Source organism: Symsagittifera roscoffensis, chromosome 1 (genome assembly GCF_963678635.1).
Source record: "Symsagittifera roscoffensis chromosome 1, txSymRosc1.1, whole genome shotgun sequence".
Classification (NCBI taxonomy): Eukaryota; Metazoa; Xenacoelomorpha; order Acoela; family Convolutidae; genus Symsagittifera; species Symsagittifera roscoffensis.
In genome coordinates, this window is record NC_087062.1 from 23878864 (window position 1) to 23898283 (window position 19420).

A 19420-nucleotide genomic window follows, 5' to 3' on the forward strand; every position below is an offset into this window, starting at 1 on the left:
TTACGACTGATGTTTTTAACCTGTATAAGACACGTGTTCACTGTGTGGCGACCTGGTAAGTTTGGGTAAGCCCGCTCGAAGAGGTTGAGTACCTCAATAATTTTCCTAGCCACGGAGTTTCTTAGTTTTAATATTGAGGACGAGAGCATAAATAACTGATTATACTTGGCGAGTGACGTTAAGTTAATTTTAACGGGTGCGTCGCCGTGTCACGTCCCAACTTTTTAATCAACAAGAGTGAAAAGAAATTTTATGGCGAGATGACATAAGTAGTCAGAAAAGAAATTTTATCTAGGACACTTCTCATGGTGCAAGTTTTGTGAAAATGTTGAAAGGCAGTGGAATGTAGTTTGATGCCATTTGTGACACGTAGTGAGTTGAGGTGGAGTAGATAATTTTCAATTTCTAATGCGATTTGTAAGGTTGTTTGAAGAGAATTGGAACACTACTTGACGATAACCCGGTGTTATGCGATCAATAGGGACATTGATGGGGACTATCCGGGGAGTATGTGCCATTCTGCCAGACTGGCACAGCGCAACCTTCCGACGCAACACGGAAATAGAAGTAGAGGCCTTAATGGTTGAAAATTACTGCAAAGGAGGGTCAGGATATTCGGGAATTTTAGATTTTAAAAATTTCGATTGACGAACGAATATTTCTGAGAAATACGAAAAACGGCCATTTTGAGGCAAAAAAGTGACGAAAATCAGAACAAAAGCGAAAATAGTGAAAAACAGTCAGACGATAACGATATAAAAAATGAAGCCTCTTATCGTGACGATCACGCACGATAAGACACTTAGCGGAAGGAATTAGCGAGAAGGGAAGCTTCAGTGGTGAAGGAATAGAGAGTAGTACCCTTCCGTGACACGAATTGGGAGTGATAACAACGTTGTCACGAAGAAATCACGGAAGAAGAGGCTCGGCCCCCCAGAGACAGTATATGGTGAAGGACTATAAAGAACTGACTTTTTAGCTACTCTGATGCCATAAAACTTTGAATAAACACCGGTATTATTTGATATTTTTGAATATGAGTAGCTAGAAAGAGGAAGGGTCAATCCATCTCCAATGGATTTGATATAAAACAGTCACCAAAAACATAGTAAAATAGGATATTCAAGCCGTATTTTTAATTGCAATCACTTAGTCTGAGGATCCGAGACCCAGCTATGTGGTTGTGTTCGCATGTAAGCGAAAGCTGATCAAAAGTCGTTTGACTGATGGCCTAAAAATAGTAAATTTTCACTTAGCCCTAAATAGACCAGAAAATCAACTGGCAAGGTCGAGACGGTGAAAAACGAGTAGAATTAAGGTAACTGACGCCTGCCAGTCGTTAATAGGTACTTTTTGTACGCTCTGTCACTGTGGAGTATTTGGGCGAATGTTACAACTCGATATTCTTATAATCTTTTATAAAGTTGGCCGCTAGTGCTTTTTTAAAACTCACATCCACCGTTATCGCTTTAGTGCACGTGAGTTCCGTGAGTATAAAACCACTGGCTGTCACAACAATGTTGATGGAGTTAAGATTTGGTAGGTCGAAATATGACTCAAAAAGTTGTCCAAAAGGCGTTTTATTAGGGTTTTCCTCCTCCGTTTCCAGTTCCCCTGTCTCCCTTGCCATCTTTTATTTTTTTATCATAAGATTTTTGGTGTGGCAGAATCCTACCCCCAATCCCGGACAAAAATATTCATCGACGTCCCCGGTGGTTTTTTTTGGGTTTTTTACTTTTTTTGTACTTTTCTGTTTTCAAATAAATTTGTTTTTGGCTTTATCTTGGTTATACATCCTTTTTGTTGGTTTTTACGCTTTCTCTTCAATTGTACGAGGGAACCTTAAACCTCGTGAAGCTATTGTTTACCGAAACTACTCTCGCAGTAAAAATTGGTAAAGAAATTGGTGCCATCTTTACCACAAACATCGGGGTCCCCCAAGGAGACTCTATTTCCCCGAAACTCTTCACCTACTATCTCGACAAAGCGCTAAAAGAAGTCGACGGAAGTAGAAAAGGTACAGAGTCAGATCACACATTCTGCCTTCAATCTCCAGTCCTGCCGCTGCACATGAAATATGCAGACGATGTCGATTTCATCACTGTGAATGACATCAGCAAAGAAGAACTACTTGATGTCACGGAAAAGACCTTTGAGAAATACAACCTTAAACTCAACAACGACAAGACGGCAATGACGATCTTAGCCAAAACAGCAGACCTCTCCAACACCAAAAAACTTGGCTCTATTTTAGATGACCAAGCAGACATCAAACAACGCAATCAACTAGCTACCATTGCCCTGAGCAAATACCAAAAAATCTGGAAAAATCCGTATGTGAAGGTATGTAACAAGGTAAGTGTTTACACGACGTATGTACGGTCCATACTAACCTACAACTGCTCAACCTGGCATGCTAACAAGGGCACGAACGATAAACTTGATATTCTTCACAAAACACCTGAGAAGGGTACTGAACATTCATTGATGTGTTGTACGAGGTAACGAGCACTGTACCTCTTTCAGAATTTGTGACTGAGCGAAGACGCAAGCACCTGGGACACGTATTACGACGAGACACGACCATCAAGCAAATCTACGAACACGTGCAAACTCTACCCAAACGAAAAGGAAAAGGACAGAAACCAGCCAACCTGTTGAAGACCTTCAGAAAGGATTTCCAGACCGACGACGTCCACATCCTGGAAGAAAAAGCTTTCGCAAGAACATTATAACCTTAATGCGCTCTTGATATCATTCATTCATTCATTCATTCTTCAATTGATTTTGTTCCCAGCGCCCTGGGGTAAGCGGGCTCTAGAACTCCCACCTTACCCTCCGACCCCCGGAACTTTTGGTCTGAACAAAAATAAAAAGCTAAATCGTACCAAGCGGAGGGTCCGTACCTTCCGCCTAACACAATGCAGCACATTAAGGCCTCTAACTCGGGCGTACGCCGGGAGCGGGTGGTTCGTCGCTGAAACATTTGCTGATCGTGATGGTCTGGACTTTACCAGGCCCACCCAGGAGCGCCATAATAACGTTTATGTAACATTCGCCCAGACATTACACAGTGACGGAGCGTTATAAAAGTATTTATTGACCATTGGCAGGTATCAGTTACCCTAGTTCTACTCGTTATTAACCGTCTAGACCTAGCCAGTTTGTTTTCTGGTCTGTTTAGGGCTAAGTAAAAAGTTACCATTTTTTGGCCATCAGTCAAACGAATTTTGATCAGCTTTCGTTCCATGCGGAAATTACCACATAACTGGGTCTTGGAACCGCAGACCACGTTATTATTATTAAAAACACGGCTCGGACTTCTTTATCTGGTGTGTTTTTTGTGACATTTTTTCGCTTATATTCGGTATGTGTTTTTCTTGTATTTTCTGGACAAAATGGGCGTTTGTGCAGTTCTGAGAAGTATTCCAGTTCCAATCGGAAATTTGAAATTTTAGAATTCTAGAATATTCCTACCCTCCTTTTCGTCACGATTTCACCGTTAGCGTCTTTAACGTCTCTTTTCGTTCTCGTCGGAGGGTTCGACTGTGCTAATCCGGGGTAATGGCACAAGCATGTGAAATATTGGTAGATATCTTGCGACTTCTTCAATTTTTTTGAAGGTGCTTTTGTTTTCTGTCGGCTAGCTTGTCTGTGTTGTATCGAACGAACATGGATCCTAGCTCTGTAACATTCGCCCGGAAGATACATATCGACGGATAACAAAACTAAGTCTTAAGACGACTGGCTAGCGTCTAAACAGAGCTTTGCATGTTTTTCACCGTCTCTACCAAGCCAGTACTTTTCGGTGGTCTTTTCTAACATCGGGTCGACAAAAACGTTACTGTTCTCCGGCTTCGACCAGAACGCTCAAATTAACTGAATTACATGCAAAAATAGTGAGCTCATGGCTGGGTCTCAGTATCCCCAGACCACGAGGTCACTCCTAAAAACAGGGCTACTACTTATTATATTACTATTGTTTTTGTTCAGTAGATAAAAATCATCATCTCCATCGAAGTTGGATCAACCCTTCCCCCCCCCCCCCCCCCCAACTCTTAGCACCTCATCCTTGTCAAAACTAATCCAAATATCAACTAAATTCAAGTCAGGACATGACAGGATGCTAAAAGTTCATATGAGTCAATAAAAGTTTTCCGTCCCGAGACCCTTCCGGATTCTTGAATCCGGTGAATCAAGCTCCTTAATTTCGACTTCACGACAACACGGAAGGCTGGTTTCTTACCCTTCACCGTTGTTCGCAACGGCCTTGCAACTATTGTAGCAGCACAATAGTTGCAACTCGGAACGTTCTCTGCAATCTGCTGCTGTTTTTCTTCAATTTCGACTTCTTCAATTTCGATAAAGTTGTTCTCGTCAGCGCAACTAATGTTGTTGTTGTGTTCTTTCACTCGTTTTTTGTTAAAATGGCCGTTTCAGCATTTCTCAGAAATGTGACGTCATCATTCGAATTTTTGAAATTTTAAAATACTAGAATATTCCAGCCTTCACCGTTTGGCTAAACGTTCCAATAACGCCCTTAGTTCTTAAAAACCACCAATCCGGAAGGCTTACTGCTAAAATTCCGAATTCTGCAGAGATTGCATTTTGGCCATTCTGGTCGAATGTCACACTCGGCTTGGCCACTGTATTTAATTTGTACTACATTTTTTAGAGAGAATGGCTCTACTGAATTTGTGTTACATACTTGCGTTTTTAATTGTGTTTGCCTCTCGTTTGCAACTGTTCTCAAGTCTACCTTATGAGTACAGTAAGCACATGAGTTCTCAGTATTATAGTTCTGGAAGAAATATTTTTAATCGCGGTAATGACGCAAATTGGGGATATAATAATGCCCGTAACAGTGGATCGTGGGGTTCTAGTAGCAGTGGAAACAATGATAGGTATTCGAGATACAATTACAACCCTGATGAAACGTTGGGATACTTAAATAATGGACAAAATTTTGGATTCACTGGTTTCTCCAGATACACTGGTTATCATGGTCAGAATGCCGCACCCTTAAGCGGACTCCCAGTTAGTTCAGCTAATATCCCGCGTACCAATAGCTACTTCGATAGTGTATGGGACTATGAACGCCAAAATAGCGTCGCCAGAGCGCACTATGTTCTCTTGAGCAGCAGTGGACCGAGTCGGAGACCAAACTATTTAAATGCAGCATTAGCAGGAGGTCGAGTTCATCACTATCTTAACCACGATAGAGTAGCAGACATTAAAACCAAACGTCGCTATGAGGATATGCTATGGTACGGCTATTTTTAGACTGAACCATTGAATTGAAATGTATCAAATTTTGAATTATCAAATTGCGAATGTTTGATTGATTTTTACAAATTTATGTTATAAAACATATATCTTGTTTTTCTACGTACGAGAGCAGCTGAAAGAATATAGTATGATAATTGGTGGTATCAGGCTTTTTATTTTCTATAACAACTTTGTTGCCCAAAACGGAATTTTTTGAAAGCAGTGTGAGTGGAGCTGTAGCGGAGTACTACCTCCATCCACTTATGCTCGCAGGCGTCTGCTGTAATTTATTGTTGCGGCCGCCTTACTAAAAGTGACCGAAAAGAACTATGGGTTAGCTATTCATTTTTTCGCCCGATTTTGAATACCTCAAAGAAAGCTGGTAGGGTAGTCAAGTATGGTATCAAAAATAGCAGAACAATGTCGCACTTTTCCAGAAAAAGTGGTCTGGTCTTTTCCGTTTTTCAGGCCGAATGACACGTAATTTATCATAACGAGGCCAAACTGTGCACTGAATAGGCGCCTAATTTGATTTGTATAGGTCCATGGAATCCATGGACTGTAGGTCCATGGAATCCATGGACAAGTCTTTAAACATGTTGAAGTTAGTCGCACAATCAAATGAAACACAAGATCAAAGAGAGCAGTTTGGCCGCGTTATGATGAATGAAACTGAACTCTCATTTCAATCATAATGCATTTTTTAAAATGTAGCTTTTTTTACCTCCGATGTTTGAACTCTTTGATTTATTTCAATCGCCACTCACAGAAAACTATAACAGAAAAGTTGGCAAGCTGTTTTTTCTAGTATTTCAATGCAAGTTTTTTCAGATTTTTGATTTTCTTTACTTTAATTGCGGTGGTAGAAATTGCGGTGCTACCTGCCCAGAAACTGATTATGCTTTTTGTTGATTTAATTGTTTTAGCTCAAATGTTTTTCGCGGAGATGCTTGCTTGGTTGTTCGTTTTTCTGAAATGAATTTCGTTAATTTAGTTTCGTTCAATGAATTTCATGCAACTAATTTTTTGTCTGATTGCTTTGAAAATTTTGTTGATAAAACCCAATTGTATTCTGAAGGTTATATTGATTCAATTTCTTAAAGAAGTTTGATTCAAATTTTTTGATATTCGATTTTTAACTTTGCGATAAGCAAGGGTATTGCAATCGGGCACTACACTTTTTTCTCCCTTAAATAACTTTGTTCACAGAATGGTCAATTACAAAAGGGATGGTAAATTTTACGACTGCTGACTTACAGACTACTGTCATGGTAAATTTCTTCAAATTTTAAATAAACCTATCGTGATTTTTTAACTCGTATTCCTGGTTTTTGTCCTAATTTTCGTCGCCTCATTATCCAATTTTTTACATGCAGTTTACCACACTGATTTTTCTTGTGCTGTAAGCAACTTTAATTGCACTTGCAAGTGCAAGTGTTGTTCATTGTAGTTTCAAGCGGAACTTAAAACTTAAAAGATTTTTAGTATTTTTTTATTCAAATGTCTGGCATGTTTGTTATGAACTTATCTCGTGACAAATAGAGTAGTTTTACTTCTGGTAGACCTGGTTTTCTTGTCAACTTTCATTTTTTGTTATTACATTTCTGTTGCATCGCAAGTGGTGCTGCCCAAATGAGAAAAGGGACAGATCAGGAAATCTAGTTATATAAGCTGACTGGCATCATAACGAGGTGATCAATTAGGTTCGCAAAATTTTATTGTTTCGAATTTATTGGTCTTATTTTATTCTTCCATAGGTGTAGCGCAGCTTGATTTCAGGGTTTTTTTGTTACGCAAATAAAATGTTCACTTATTTAGAAATTCCACTGTAGCATTTGAAATTGCATAGCATCTGTTCTCTGCTTTATTTGTGTGAATGTCGCAGGTTTGAATCTCAAGAGGTACACGAGTTTTTGCTAAATTGAGATTTTTAAAAATTTTTCTTGTACTTTATAGAGCTGCATTTGTCCTGTTCTCGCAAGTGTGTGTTATAACATAGAAAACTTCTGCAATCGAAAAAATCGATTTTTTTTGTGTGTATGGGAGAGGAGACTAGCCATGGCTCATCAACCTAGAATAACACTACTTACACAACAGTAGCAATGATTCAAGTTTCAGTAGCAAGGATTCAATAAGTGGATCTAAAAAGAAAACCTTTCAAACCGGTTTTTCATCTCCACTGAGGTAATTTCTTGGAAATTTTTTTAACGTCGGGCTGAATCACGACTGAAATAGATTAATATTGATGAATCCTTCGACACCATCCTAAGGTGCCTTGTTTGATTCTTCACGTACTTTGTAACGATGCTTCAGGAACCCTTCCTATCATTTTTCTAGGAATCTATTATTTATTTAAATGCGGGCTTCACTATCTCGCCATACTTAAGCTTTTTCAACGTATTATTTTCGCATGTTTAAGCTATATCGTATATTGCAATGGTTAAGAATTTTTTTTTCGATTTTCCAATTTGATTTTAGTGGTTATTTTACCGAGTTTAAATTAAGCAGCCCAAAATCGAATTAGGGGTGGGAAATTTGGCCTCCAATTTTGAATGCCCGAATCATTTTAGTTAACGAGATAAGACGATTTTTGAGATTTTTTCAAAAATTTTTAGAAAACTTAAATTACTATTTTTTAAAAATCTGAAATTCCCAACCCTGTAGTTGGGTACTCTCAGAGTACTATCAAGGATTGCGAATCTTGCCTCCAATTATGACTGTTCAAATCCTTGTAGTTTTCGAGATATGACGTATTTTGTGATTTTTTCAAAAAAATTTCAGAAAACTTATATTAATTTTTTTTCGCATAATCTGTAATTCCCAACCTTGTAGTTGGGTCCTGTCAGAGTACTCTCAAAGATTACGAATCTTGCCTCGAAATATGACTGCTCAACTCTTTGTAATTTCGAGATCTGACGTTTTTTGTGATTTTTTCAATAATTTTCAGAAAGTTTAAGATTATTATTTTTTTTGAAAAATCTGAATTTTTCAACCATGTAGTTGGGTTCTGTCAGAGTTCTATCAAGGATTGCGAATCTTGCCTCCAAATATGACTGACCAAATCCTTGTAGTTTTCGATATTTGACGTTTTTTGTTATTTTTTCAAAAATTTTCAGAAAACTTATATTAATTTTTTTTCGCAAAATCTGAAATTCCCAACCTTGTAGTTGGGTCCTGTCAGAGTACTCTCAAAGATTGCGAATCTTGCCTCGAAATATGACTGCTCAACTCTTTGTAATTTCGAGATCTGACGTTTTTTGTGATTTTTTCAATAATTTTCAGAAAGTTTAAGATTATTATTTTTTTGAAAAATCTGAATTTTTCAACCATGTAGTTGGGTTCTGTCAGAGTACTATCAAGGATTGCGAATCTTGCCCCCACATATGACTGGCCAAATCCTTGTAGTTTTCGAGATTTGAGGTTTTTTGTGATTTTTTCAAAAATTTTCAGAAAACTTGAATTATTTTTATTTTTTTAAAATCTGAAATTCCCAAACCTGTAGTTAGGTCCTGTCAGAGTAAAATTAAATTAATTATTTTTCGAAATATGAAATTCCCAACGCTGTAGTTCGGTGTTGTCAGGGTACTCTAAAGATTTGCAAATCTTGCCGCTTGCGACTGCTCAAATGCTTTGAGTTTCCGAGATGTGACGTTTTTTGATTTTTTCAAAATTTCTCAAAAAAAACTTATCTACAAAGAAATTCAAAAAATTTGAAACTACTAATTTGATGAAGATACAACCTTATTGTCAGCGTACACACAGGCGCCTAAAATCTTGCCTCTTCGTATGAATGCTCAAATCCTTTTAGTTTTTTAGATAAGATGTTTTTTTCATTTTTTTTCGGGAAACTTAGTTTTAAAAAAATTCACAAAATTTCGAAATCCTAACCCTATAGTAGGGTGCTCTCAGGGACTCTCAGTGGTTGCAAATCTGGCCTCCAAATTTCTCTAGAGGCCCATTAAGTTTTCGAGATGACGTTTTTAAAATGGGAATTAAAAAGTTCGAAATTTGGTGCAGTCAGAGTACACTAAAAGTTTGCAGATGTTGTTTCCAATATATGCGGTTTTTCATGAGTAGACGAACAATTTCGAAGCACCGGAGGTGCGTTAAACGCTAGTTGCTGTTTAAATACAAGCTGACCGAAAGAAATTATAATTCCTTTCATCTTACCATATGCAGTTTTCTCTGATTGTTTTTCGTTTTAAACTATTTTACGAAAAATCTCATTTGTTCAGCGGATGGGGAGTGATATGATGAGAAATAACTGAAAAATCAGCTATTTCAAGACAGTAACGTTTTTGAGCATTTTTTGAAAGGTTGACAGATAAGGATTTTTTCGGCGCGAGCTATCCTGTGAAGTTAACTATTCATTGTGTATTTAGAACGAAACAAGGGTTAGTCGAGCAAAGTTGAAAGAAATCAAAAGGGAGAACTTCTGGAAAACTGAAGGAATGAAATTTCAGTGTTAGTTGGTCGCTTTTCCCATCTCGGAACGCTGCTGGTTGGTAGACCACCTGAACCAGGCAGCGGCGGATCTAGGAATTTCTTGAGGGGGCAGATTTTTAAAACCTTTTTATGTCTACCTTTTGTTTTAGCCTACCAAATTCATTTTCCGAGTGCCTCCAAAATAAAATGAAGCCCCTATTTTGAACTAAATTTTTTTTGAAAAAAGAGTCGCGTTTTGTGACGCGAACTCTCCTTCAAAATTAGTATATATTGGTCGGCCAAAAATTGATGTTATAAATTAATACCAAAAGGGGGACCCTTTGGTTGGCGAGGGGGTCGAATCCCTGAGTGGAGAGCGTCCTTCCTCCCCCCTAAATCCGTTCATGGAACCATGTAAAAGTCATACATTTTACGTCATACAGGCCCAGAGTCGGAATCGGGCTTTTTAAGGGCCGGGCTCTGACCTCATTTTTAGGATCAGCAACTGGGCCGGGCCTGGCTTTCAAAAGAGTTCGCACCTTTCACACTTCCGTTAAAAACTTTCACACTTCACTTAACACCTTTTGAGACTTCACTCCTGTTGAGATTTCCATTCACAACTTTAGCCCGTTTCAACTCTGTACAGGTCCATATCGCTACTTGGTGAGTATTGACAAGCACCAAAATGATAAATTGGTCCCATTGGTACCAAAATCAAAAATCAATCGCGTTAGTACCGAAAAAATTTAATTGGCCAAAGACTATTAAGCCGACTATTTTAGGCTCTTGGTTTAAGGTCGCCGGTGGGCGCGCGTCGCCGATTTGCGGCGATAACCAGCTCTAATTTTCAAATAGAATCCTACTCTCTGTTGGCAAGCTCGCAACACGTTAGCGCGACTGCGGCGGTCACTATTCTGCTTTTTAGTTTTCTGTTTGAGCAGTAGAAAATTTCTGTAATAATTCGTTGGCTCGCAATTCGACCAATCAGAAATCGAGTTGAATAATTTTGGTACAAATGGGACCGATTTGTAGGAACAAGTGGGACTTCACCTCGCTACTTTGCCTTGCCATTAGCTGTTTAAAGAGGCTGCTTCATATTATCTTTACAGAAGAGCTCACAAACGCCAAGCATCAACACTGTTTCAGTCCTTTTCTCTCCACCATCACTGCACAATCAACCCTTGAACCACATATTTTTAATCGGAATCGCGCTCCCCGTGCGTACTGTCCTGACCGCGATATTCTAGATTTTTTTGAGGCTGTCCATGCGGTGTGTCATTTTGCACTCTTGGAAGGTGTGCATGAAAACCAGCTTTAAATTTATTTGTACATGCCTCGCACGCACCAGAACATGTCCACATCATTTCTTACGCGGACGATTTTCACATTTTTCCCCTAAAATACTGATAAGAATAATTCAACAAAAGCTTGAACGGTTATGTGCGCAATCTGATGACTTTTTCATCTCTCAAATGGATAAGTAACCCCCTTTTCTTCCTTTTATTTAAAAAACATTATTAAAAGATCATCAACAAAGTGCAAACATTCTGCTGAAAAAGGCAGACGCAGTAAAGGAGCCCTAAGTTTTTAATAGCCGAGACGAAGTCTCTTTTTTGGGTTTTGTATTTGTAAAATCTCTTCTAAGTGGAGCCACATGGCAAAAAAACCAAGTTCCATTCCGAAACCCCACCCTCTAAAGGAATTCGTTTTCTTCTCAAGTTGAACTTAAGATAGTTAAGTTGACAGAACTATCCATTTACAGAACTACCAGCTGTAATTTTTCTCAGCTGCGGTCTGGCCATAGTCGGCTTTTAAATACTTCCCTCTCCCATTTGGACAGCTCCCTTCCCGTCTTTGCCGAACTTTCCTTGTACATCACATAGCTTGCCATCTGCTCAATTGTCCCAAAAACTCTTTTCTACTTATACATGCAGACTTGTGGCTTCGGCCGGTGGGTTTTGCGAAGTTCCTCAAGTTGGTGTCAGACGAGCCCAATCCTACCAAGGTGGGCTAACAAACACAAGCAGTGGTTGATTGATTGATTAAACAGACATGCAAACTTATCATAGATACTATTTTGAGAGTTAACTTTACAGCATTAATCTTCTAGCTTGTTGATAGGTAAAGCGGGAAGGGAGGTTAGTTTTCCCACTTATTTTAGCTGATTCAATAGTACGATTTAAGATAGAAAACATGAAAAAATTTGTATTCAAGAAGAAAGCGCCTGCATGTGCAACACCAGAGACACCATCGAGTGACCTGCAATCGAATGATTCGCCATCTCTGTTTTCAGTGTGCAGTAGCAAACCGAATGAAGTTACCTTAGTCGACAATAAAGGCGCAACACAGACGCCAAAGACAGGTACCCTAATTACCAATCACATGAACTAATGTTTTCGAATAGAAATCGTAGGGATGCAAAATTAGCAGTTTAGAAGCTTATTCGATCAGAAGTTTTAAAGACTACACAGCGCATAAATAACAGTTGTGGCTGCTTGAACTTGAAAGAGGCGAAGTGTTTGACAGCTCCAAAATTATCATCAAACTTAACCAAAACATTCTAGAAGCAAAGAACATCAAAAGCATTCCCTGACTCAAAAACATCATTGAGTAATTATTATAGTAACTAAGTTTTGAATAATTTTGATGTTAGCTCATTAATCACTCAATGAAACATGACCACACTCAATTTTAGATACCAAAAATCAGCCCGATACGCTCGATCTGGATTCGCCTAGTTTGTTTGATAACAATGAGAGCACTTACTCAGCAAAAAGACCGCCAGTTTCTCCCTTCAGTAAACCATTAATCAGCCACCAAAACAGTGGTTCAAGTGTACCGGTAGCTAAAGTGCTCCCTCAGAGAAAGAACGACAACGAACATAAAACAACAGAAATTTCTCTAACCGGTGTAGCTGAATCCAGTAGCTCAGCATCTATTCGAAGTAATTCTACAAATACTCAGGTAATTGAAATTGAACTTGGACATCATCGTCGATTTCAATTTTTTGTAGCAGAGCCAACCCGATAATTTGACTAGCTGAAAAATCTCAAAAATGGATTTTTCCGACAGTATTTTACGGAAGTTTTTTACGCTTGCGATCAGCAAGCGTTATTAAATGGGAATATATCGTTTTTTGGGTTAACAGCTAATTTAACAGAATCACTTGAATCATTTTATCTTTGGTTCATATGAAATGTAATGTCAGATGTTAATTCGCACATGAGGCGAAGAGCTAACGAACCTGTCTTTATAGGTAAAGGTCAATGCTTCGAATCCGGCCTGGACCTGTTTTTTTAACCATATAGTTATCCGAGCGTCAAAAAATGATTGACTTCTGTTTGTCTGCAGGTTTTTTGTCGGCTTAGTTGCCACAGCGCCAAATTTGCCTAACATTTAGGCGTCTTACTTAAATTAAAAATGATGCCAGTGTATTGCGGTTCTGGGCAAGTAATTGAGTCTAAGAAGTTTTGCCGATTTTTTTGCTATTTTTATATTGGTCGCGATGATTTTTTTTTGTTTTTTTTTTAAGGAAAAGAAAGTCTTAAAATTTGTTCAGGCTCAAATCCGCTACTTTTTCGCGGTTTGACTTTTGAATTCTTTTCAAGTTCAGTTCATATCACTTGTTAAAAGGAAAGCGAACTCTACTATCGAACAGCGAAAGTGTAAAGGTAGCAAAAAACGTGATCAACGATCAATTATCAGATTTCCCAGCGAAACAAAATTTTACCTATTGGTCCAGTTTTCTCACATTGGGTTAATTTTATCAAAAAATGTTAATCATAAATTGTTCTAGGAATTGAAAGAGCTTGAAGGCCATTAATTTTTTTCTCGGAAATTTGAAAGTTTCGATTTTTTCAAAAAAACAAGTCTTTTTTTTTCTGGTTTCATTCTGGCTGTTTTGATTTTTTTCATTTTAAATTTTTTTTTTGGAAATTGTTTCTTTTATAAATCCAATGAGTGTTCTTTGCATTCGGTGCAGTGGTAACACCCATGCTTGAGGCGAGAAATCTCGGAAGTTCGATTTCAGTCGGGACCTCTTTTTTGTGGAAACTGAAGATTTCATGTGTTTATTTTTTGTCGGCTTAGTTCCGCAGAAGTGTTTCGTTTCTTTTTAGTATTTTGAAAGATCTTTGTAAAGTTTCTAATGCAGGTTGTAAAGCAGGTTATTTTGTTCTAGGAAATTGTTGTTCTTTTTTGCAATTTTTTTAAACTTGTTTGACAAAAAAAAACGGTTTTTAAAGGTTTTTATTTCAATTTTTGATTTTTCTTTTTATACTTACTCATTTTTGTATCGCAAGTGGCGCGAAGCTCAACTTCGCCTGGCCTGTGTCGAAACTGTTGTTTTTAAATTCTCGATAACATCTGGTAAGTAACTACCTTCTCTAAGAAATGAAATCTATTCAGGCCAGTGGCTCATCTTCAGCTCAGCGAATTGAAACGAATAGAGCAACAGAGCCTGCTCAAGCTCGAGAAGACGTACCCTCTCTTTCAGATGAAGAAGACGAGTCTTTATTTGCATCTCGATCTGACGTACCAATATCACCGATTGTCCAGCACACGAAAGAAGCAGAAAAACCGAAAGTAGCAGACTGCTTACGCATGGCATCAGCTTCCAGGAGTAACACCTCGAATAGTGGGAGCATGTCAATTTTTAAGAATGTGTCCGGTGCACCTGGCGGAACAAGCACAATTAAACGGAATTCGAATGTTAGTGTTCAAATGATCTAATGATAGAAAGCAATGCTGACTAGGATATAAAAAAAACTTTGAAATAAAAATTGTCCCATTTTATATCCTATTCAGTACGGGTTTTCAATCTTTCATAAACTTTTTTCGTCTTCTTTAGAATATTTAATTTTTTTTTATGTTTGCTTTTAGCTTGCCACAAAAATGATCCTTAAAATAAGAAAAACCGGTGGCTGTGCACAGAATTTTCCGAGCGCCGTTATTGCGAAAATATATCTTTTGAATGGTTTTTCGTTTTTGTGCATGTGGCAGAAGAGACTAAAAGCAAGCTTATAATAAACTAACAAAGTCGACAAGTACCGTTTTTATTGTCACTGAGATATCTTTTCCGAAATTTTTCAACATCGGTAGACTCACCAGTGGAATAGATGTAATATGATATATCCTTTGACTCCATCCGACGATTATTCAGGTACCTCGTCTTAAGTGGAAAAAAAGTCCGCGAAAAAGAACCCGAAAACAAATTTCTTTCAACTTCATGTTTGGAACAATTGTTGTTTAGGTCCAATCCAATTCAGAAAACTTCACAAACAGGCAGGCCGCAAACAGTTTCTTTAAGCGAAGCTCAGCATCAGGCATTCAGCAGTCATCGACCAATAATACCTTAGAGCAGAGTTTCTCTATTGAAACAGTTGAACAAGCCATTGAACAGATGAAAAATAGCAACTCGTCCGTTTTCGACTCTGAGCAAAAAGCGAATAAAGTGATGGTACAGTTACTTGACGAAATGGTAGAGCTGATCAAAAAAAGTCACGTGATTTCGAAATTGGACGATGTGAGCTCCGGAAAGTTGGCAAAGTATCTGTCTTTTCACGAGAGGCTGAGTGATGCGGTTAGTCAGAGCAAAGATCAATCGATAGGAAGGATGAGAGCTGAATTGGCGGCTAGAGTAGCGCAACAGGTGAGTAAATTGCATTAATTGTTCCAACTTGTGTTTTTCCAGTTTGCCTAATTTTAAATTAACTGAAGTAAAATTAGTTTTGGGAATTTCTAATTTTTCTATATAAATTGTTGTCCAATTTGCTTATTTTACGATGAATGTCGAATATGCCGAAGCTCTAGCTTTTCGTTCCGATCTTTTTATCACATAACGCAGAAAAATGCCACTAATTTGAAAAAATTTTGTTCTTTTTTAAGACTATGGTCGGAACATTCTTTGCTACTTGCGCAGTAACCGGCTTTTGATCTCGACTTTTGAAAAAAGGGCGAGTTTAAAATTTCTGTACAGAGCTGATTAAGAGTAATGAATGTCGTGAAGACTCTCATATAAGTCTTGCTGATTTTTTTTCAGGAAAATGTTTTAAAAGTCTCTAATAACTACAGATGTACATTCATATATATTGATGCATTTATGAATGCACTTAGATTTATATGCACTTTTTGATTTCAATTGAAATTCATCTGTTGAAAGTGACGTAAATAGCACTCTCCGTAGTATTTGAAAGATGCCCGAGAGAAAACGAGCCCGGCTTTTCGAAAAAAGGGCGAGTTTAAATTTTCTGTACAGAGCTGATTAAAAGTAATGAATGTCGTGAAGACTCTCATATAATTCTTGCTGATTTTTTTTCAGGAAAATGTTTTAAAAGTCTCTAATAACTACAGATGTACATTCATATATATTGATACATTTATGAATGCACTAAGATTTATATGCACTTTTTGATTTCAATTGAAATTCATCTGTTGAAAGTGACGTAAATAGCACTCTCCGTAGTATTTGAAAGATGCCCGAGGGAAAACGAGCACGGCCTTTTGAAAAAAGGGCGAGTTTAAATTTTCTGTACAGAGCTGATTAAGAGTAATGAATGTCGTGAAGACTCTCATATAAGTCTTGCTGATTTTTTTTCAGGAAAATGTTTTAAAATTCTCTAATAACTACAGATGTACATTCATATATATTGATGCATTTATGAATGCACTTAGATTTATATGCACTTCTTGATTTCAATTGAAATTCATCTGTTGAAAGTGACGTAAATAGCACTCTCCGTAGTATTTGAAAGATGCCCGAGGGAAAACGAGCCCGGCCTTTTGAAAAAAGGGAGAGTTTAAATTTTCTGTACAGAGCTGATTAAGAGTAATGAATGTCGTGAAGACTCTCATATAAGTCATGCTGATTTTTTTTTTCAGGAAAATGTTTTAAAAGTCTCTAATAACTACAGATGTACATTCATATATATTGATGCATTTATGAATGCACTTAGATTTATATGCACTTTTTGATTTCAATTGAAATTCATCCGTTGAAAGTGACGTAAATAGCACTCTCCGTAGTATTTGAAAGATGCCCGAGGGAAAACGAGCCCGGCCTTTTGAAAAAAGGGCGAGTTTAAATTTTCTGTACAGAGCTGATTAAGAGTAATGAATGTCGTGAAGACTCTCATATAAGTCTTGCTGATTTTTTTTCAGGAAAATGTTTTAAAAGTCTCTAATAACTACAGATGTACATTCATATATATTGATGCATTTATGAATGCACTTAGATTTATATGCACTTTTTGATTTCAATTGAAATTCATCTGTTGAAAGTGACGTAAATAGCACTCTCCGTAGTATTTTAAAGATGCCCGAGGGAAAACGAGCCCGGCCTGAGGTTACGAAGTGCCGGAGTTCGGCTCTTTTGCCCGAGTCCATCTTCAACTATGTTCTAACTGTTGAAGAGTATGTTCTTGCTCTTTCTGTTTGTTTTGGAGGACAGAGACGAAAATTTAAAAATAAAAATTAAGAGTAACTGATATTAATCAAAACTGTTTTGGGGGTTATTAATCACAACTGTTTCTTTCATTTTCAAGATATTTTCTTCTTCATCTGCATATTGTAACATCGCCATCTCAGTGCCCCATCATCCGATAAAAAAGCATCCTCTGGTTCTGGAGCAGTTCTTGGTCTTTTTGGAAGTTTTTTTGCGCTTTTTCAACAACGTTACGAGTTTGCACATTTGTCTTGCTGCAATGAGGTTGATCTGGGGAATACATCGGCGACGCCAACGCATTGGATGCTGTTCGCTGCACAACATCCGACCTGACGTATTCCTGAAAGGCAGTGATAGTTCGGTGCCCCGTAACTTTCTTAACTTTCCAGCCATACCACTTTCCAGGCTGATATTTTGATAAAGGTTTGCAGTAGAAGCCTTTCGCGCCTTGGGGTAGTTTAGATATGTACAGTTTAACAAGCCTCACGGGACAATTGCTACCTCCGATTGAGAATATTTCGCCGGACTTTGTAGTGTGTTTAATGGTTCTCAACCCTCCGTTATTTGTTTTTGACTTTTTTTCGTGGTACACGATTTTTTCATCCGGAAACATTCCAACTACTTCAATTTGGCTGTTGAAGCCATTGCACAAATCTCAGTGCTCTTATCGTGAGCGAAGCGCAAAAAACTTCCTCAAAATAAAATAAACCGTGCGTAATGGTATGGTTGGGCCAGAATCTCCCAAAATTCCAGTTCTATATAATTCGCTTACCATTTCTTCTGAAACTATTTCGGCTCGTCTTTTCAGCGGTTGATTTCCATTGGCTGTAAGCTTTTTCAAATTTTTGTCAAAATATTTTCTCGCCCGAGTGAATTCTGAGTCGTTCATAATATCGCATTTGAGATTCAATTCCAGTATCTGCGTAATAGTCGGCATAGTGTACAAAGTCCTCGGGGGATATAATGTGCCATTTTTTCTCCGAATTTCTTCAAGAAACATCGGCAAATAGTCGTTGATAACAGGACGAAAATTCTGGAAAAGCATTCGAAGGTCACAAGCGAAAGGCTCGGGATCAACAAGTTGTTAGCTTCGTATCCATCGTGGCCAGTATTTTCTCACGCATTTCATGTAGCGTACAGTCTTGTGTGCGAGCATGGACGGGGCATTTCTGTCGTCGAGCTCATTCCCGATCTGAGTGTCATCTGAGTCGTAATCGTACTTACAATCCATGTTTTCTTCGATTCACATTTTGTCAATAGTTATAATCGGATTTCTTTCAAAAAAAGAGCCTCTTGAAAGAGCACGGAAAATTTAAAACGGTGGTCAGCAAAATTGCAAAAAGTAGACCGATGAGAGAAAAAAGCGCGAAACTATGCAAATGATTTCTTTTTTCATTCATGCGTTCCATTATTTCATTTTTCATTTATGCCTTGTCGTGAAAGAACATGTGTGAAAGACCAAAAACATATGCTTCAAATACAAACGTGGAAATTGCGCTAAAAAACGTTAACGATTTTTAGTTTCGAAAGTGGAATTTAGTTTTTAGATTCCAGCGGAATCAAAACTTTACCTGTTGCTCCAGTTTTCTCAAGTTGGGTTATTGTTATCAAAAAAGCGCGCCAATCATTAAACGTTCTAGAAATTCAAAGAGCTTAAAGGTCATCTATTTCAAAGAGTAATGAACATAGTGAAGACTCTTATATAGGTCTTGCTGATTTTTTTTTGCAGGAAAAAATTTTCAGATTTTTTCAACAAAGTCTGTTTTTTCTATGTTTACATGTGGTCATTACTCTTTTTCAATCTTCGATCAACTGTGTTTTAATTTATTTAAAAGGGACAAAACTTGAAATTTCAAACGCATTTTTCTCAAATTGGGTCGATATTTGACAATAAATGATGCGAACCAACTTTGCTTCAAAATTAACCAGAATTATTGTGGTGCAATTTTTCTGGCGAATTTCAGGTCAATTTGTATTCAATAAAAGAATTGTAATTTTTAATATAAAAATGACATCTTTTGGCTATCAAACAAAAGTTGATGATTTATAAAGATTTTGGAAATGATTATTTTCTAAACCTTTGTTGGGCTGTGTAAGAGGCTCACTTTGATGAAACTTGCTCATCAATCGACTCATTAAACATCGTAGTTTTAATTGATAAAAGAAGCCAAAATGACCTATTTTTGTAAAAATTTGGCCCCGAAACTCGCTTAATAAATTTAGTAAATGTTAAAGCAACTTTGGCTCTCGTCGTTTGTTTTTTAATGTCCACTCAATTTGAGAAAA

The 19420-nt window shown here is 37.6% G+C and overlaps 2 protein-coding genes across 3 annotated transcripts in view; both read left to right on the plus strand.

Annotated features, from left to right (window-relative positions):
* Nucleotides 1-19420, plus strand: part of LOC134841641 (dnaJ homolog subfamily C member 13-like) — a 554774-nt gene that overhangs the window by 176045 nt on the left and 359309 nt on the right. The window lies entirely within an intron of this gene.
* The window catches only part of LOC134841557 (recQ-like DNA helicase BLM), a 40132-nt gene continuing 32593 nt past the window's right edge, over nt 11882-19420 (plus strand). Inside the window, exons 1-4 of the mRNA XM_063857589.1 lie at nt 11882-12055; nt 12389-12657; nt 14101-14403; nt 14945-15343. Of these exons, the coding sequence (XP_063713659.1) occupies nt 11887-12055; nt 12389-12657; nt 14101-14403; nt 14945-15343 (1140 nt within the window). The 5' untranslated portion in view covers nt 11882-11886. The remainder of the gene's footprint in view (nt 12056-12388; nt 12658-14100; nt 14404-14944; nt 15344-19420) is intronic.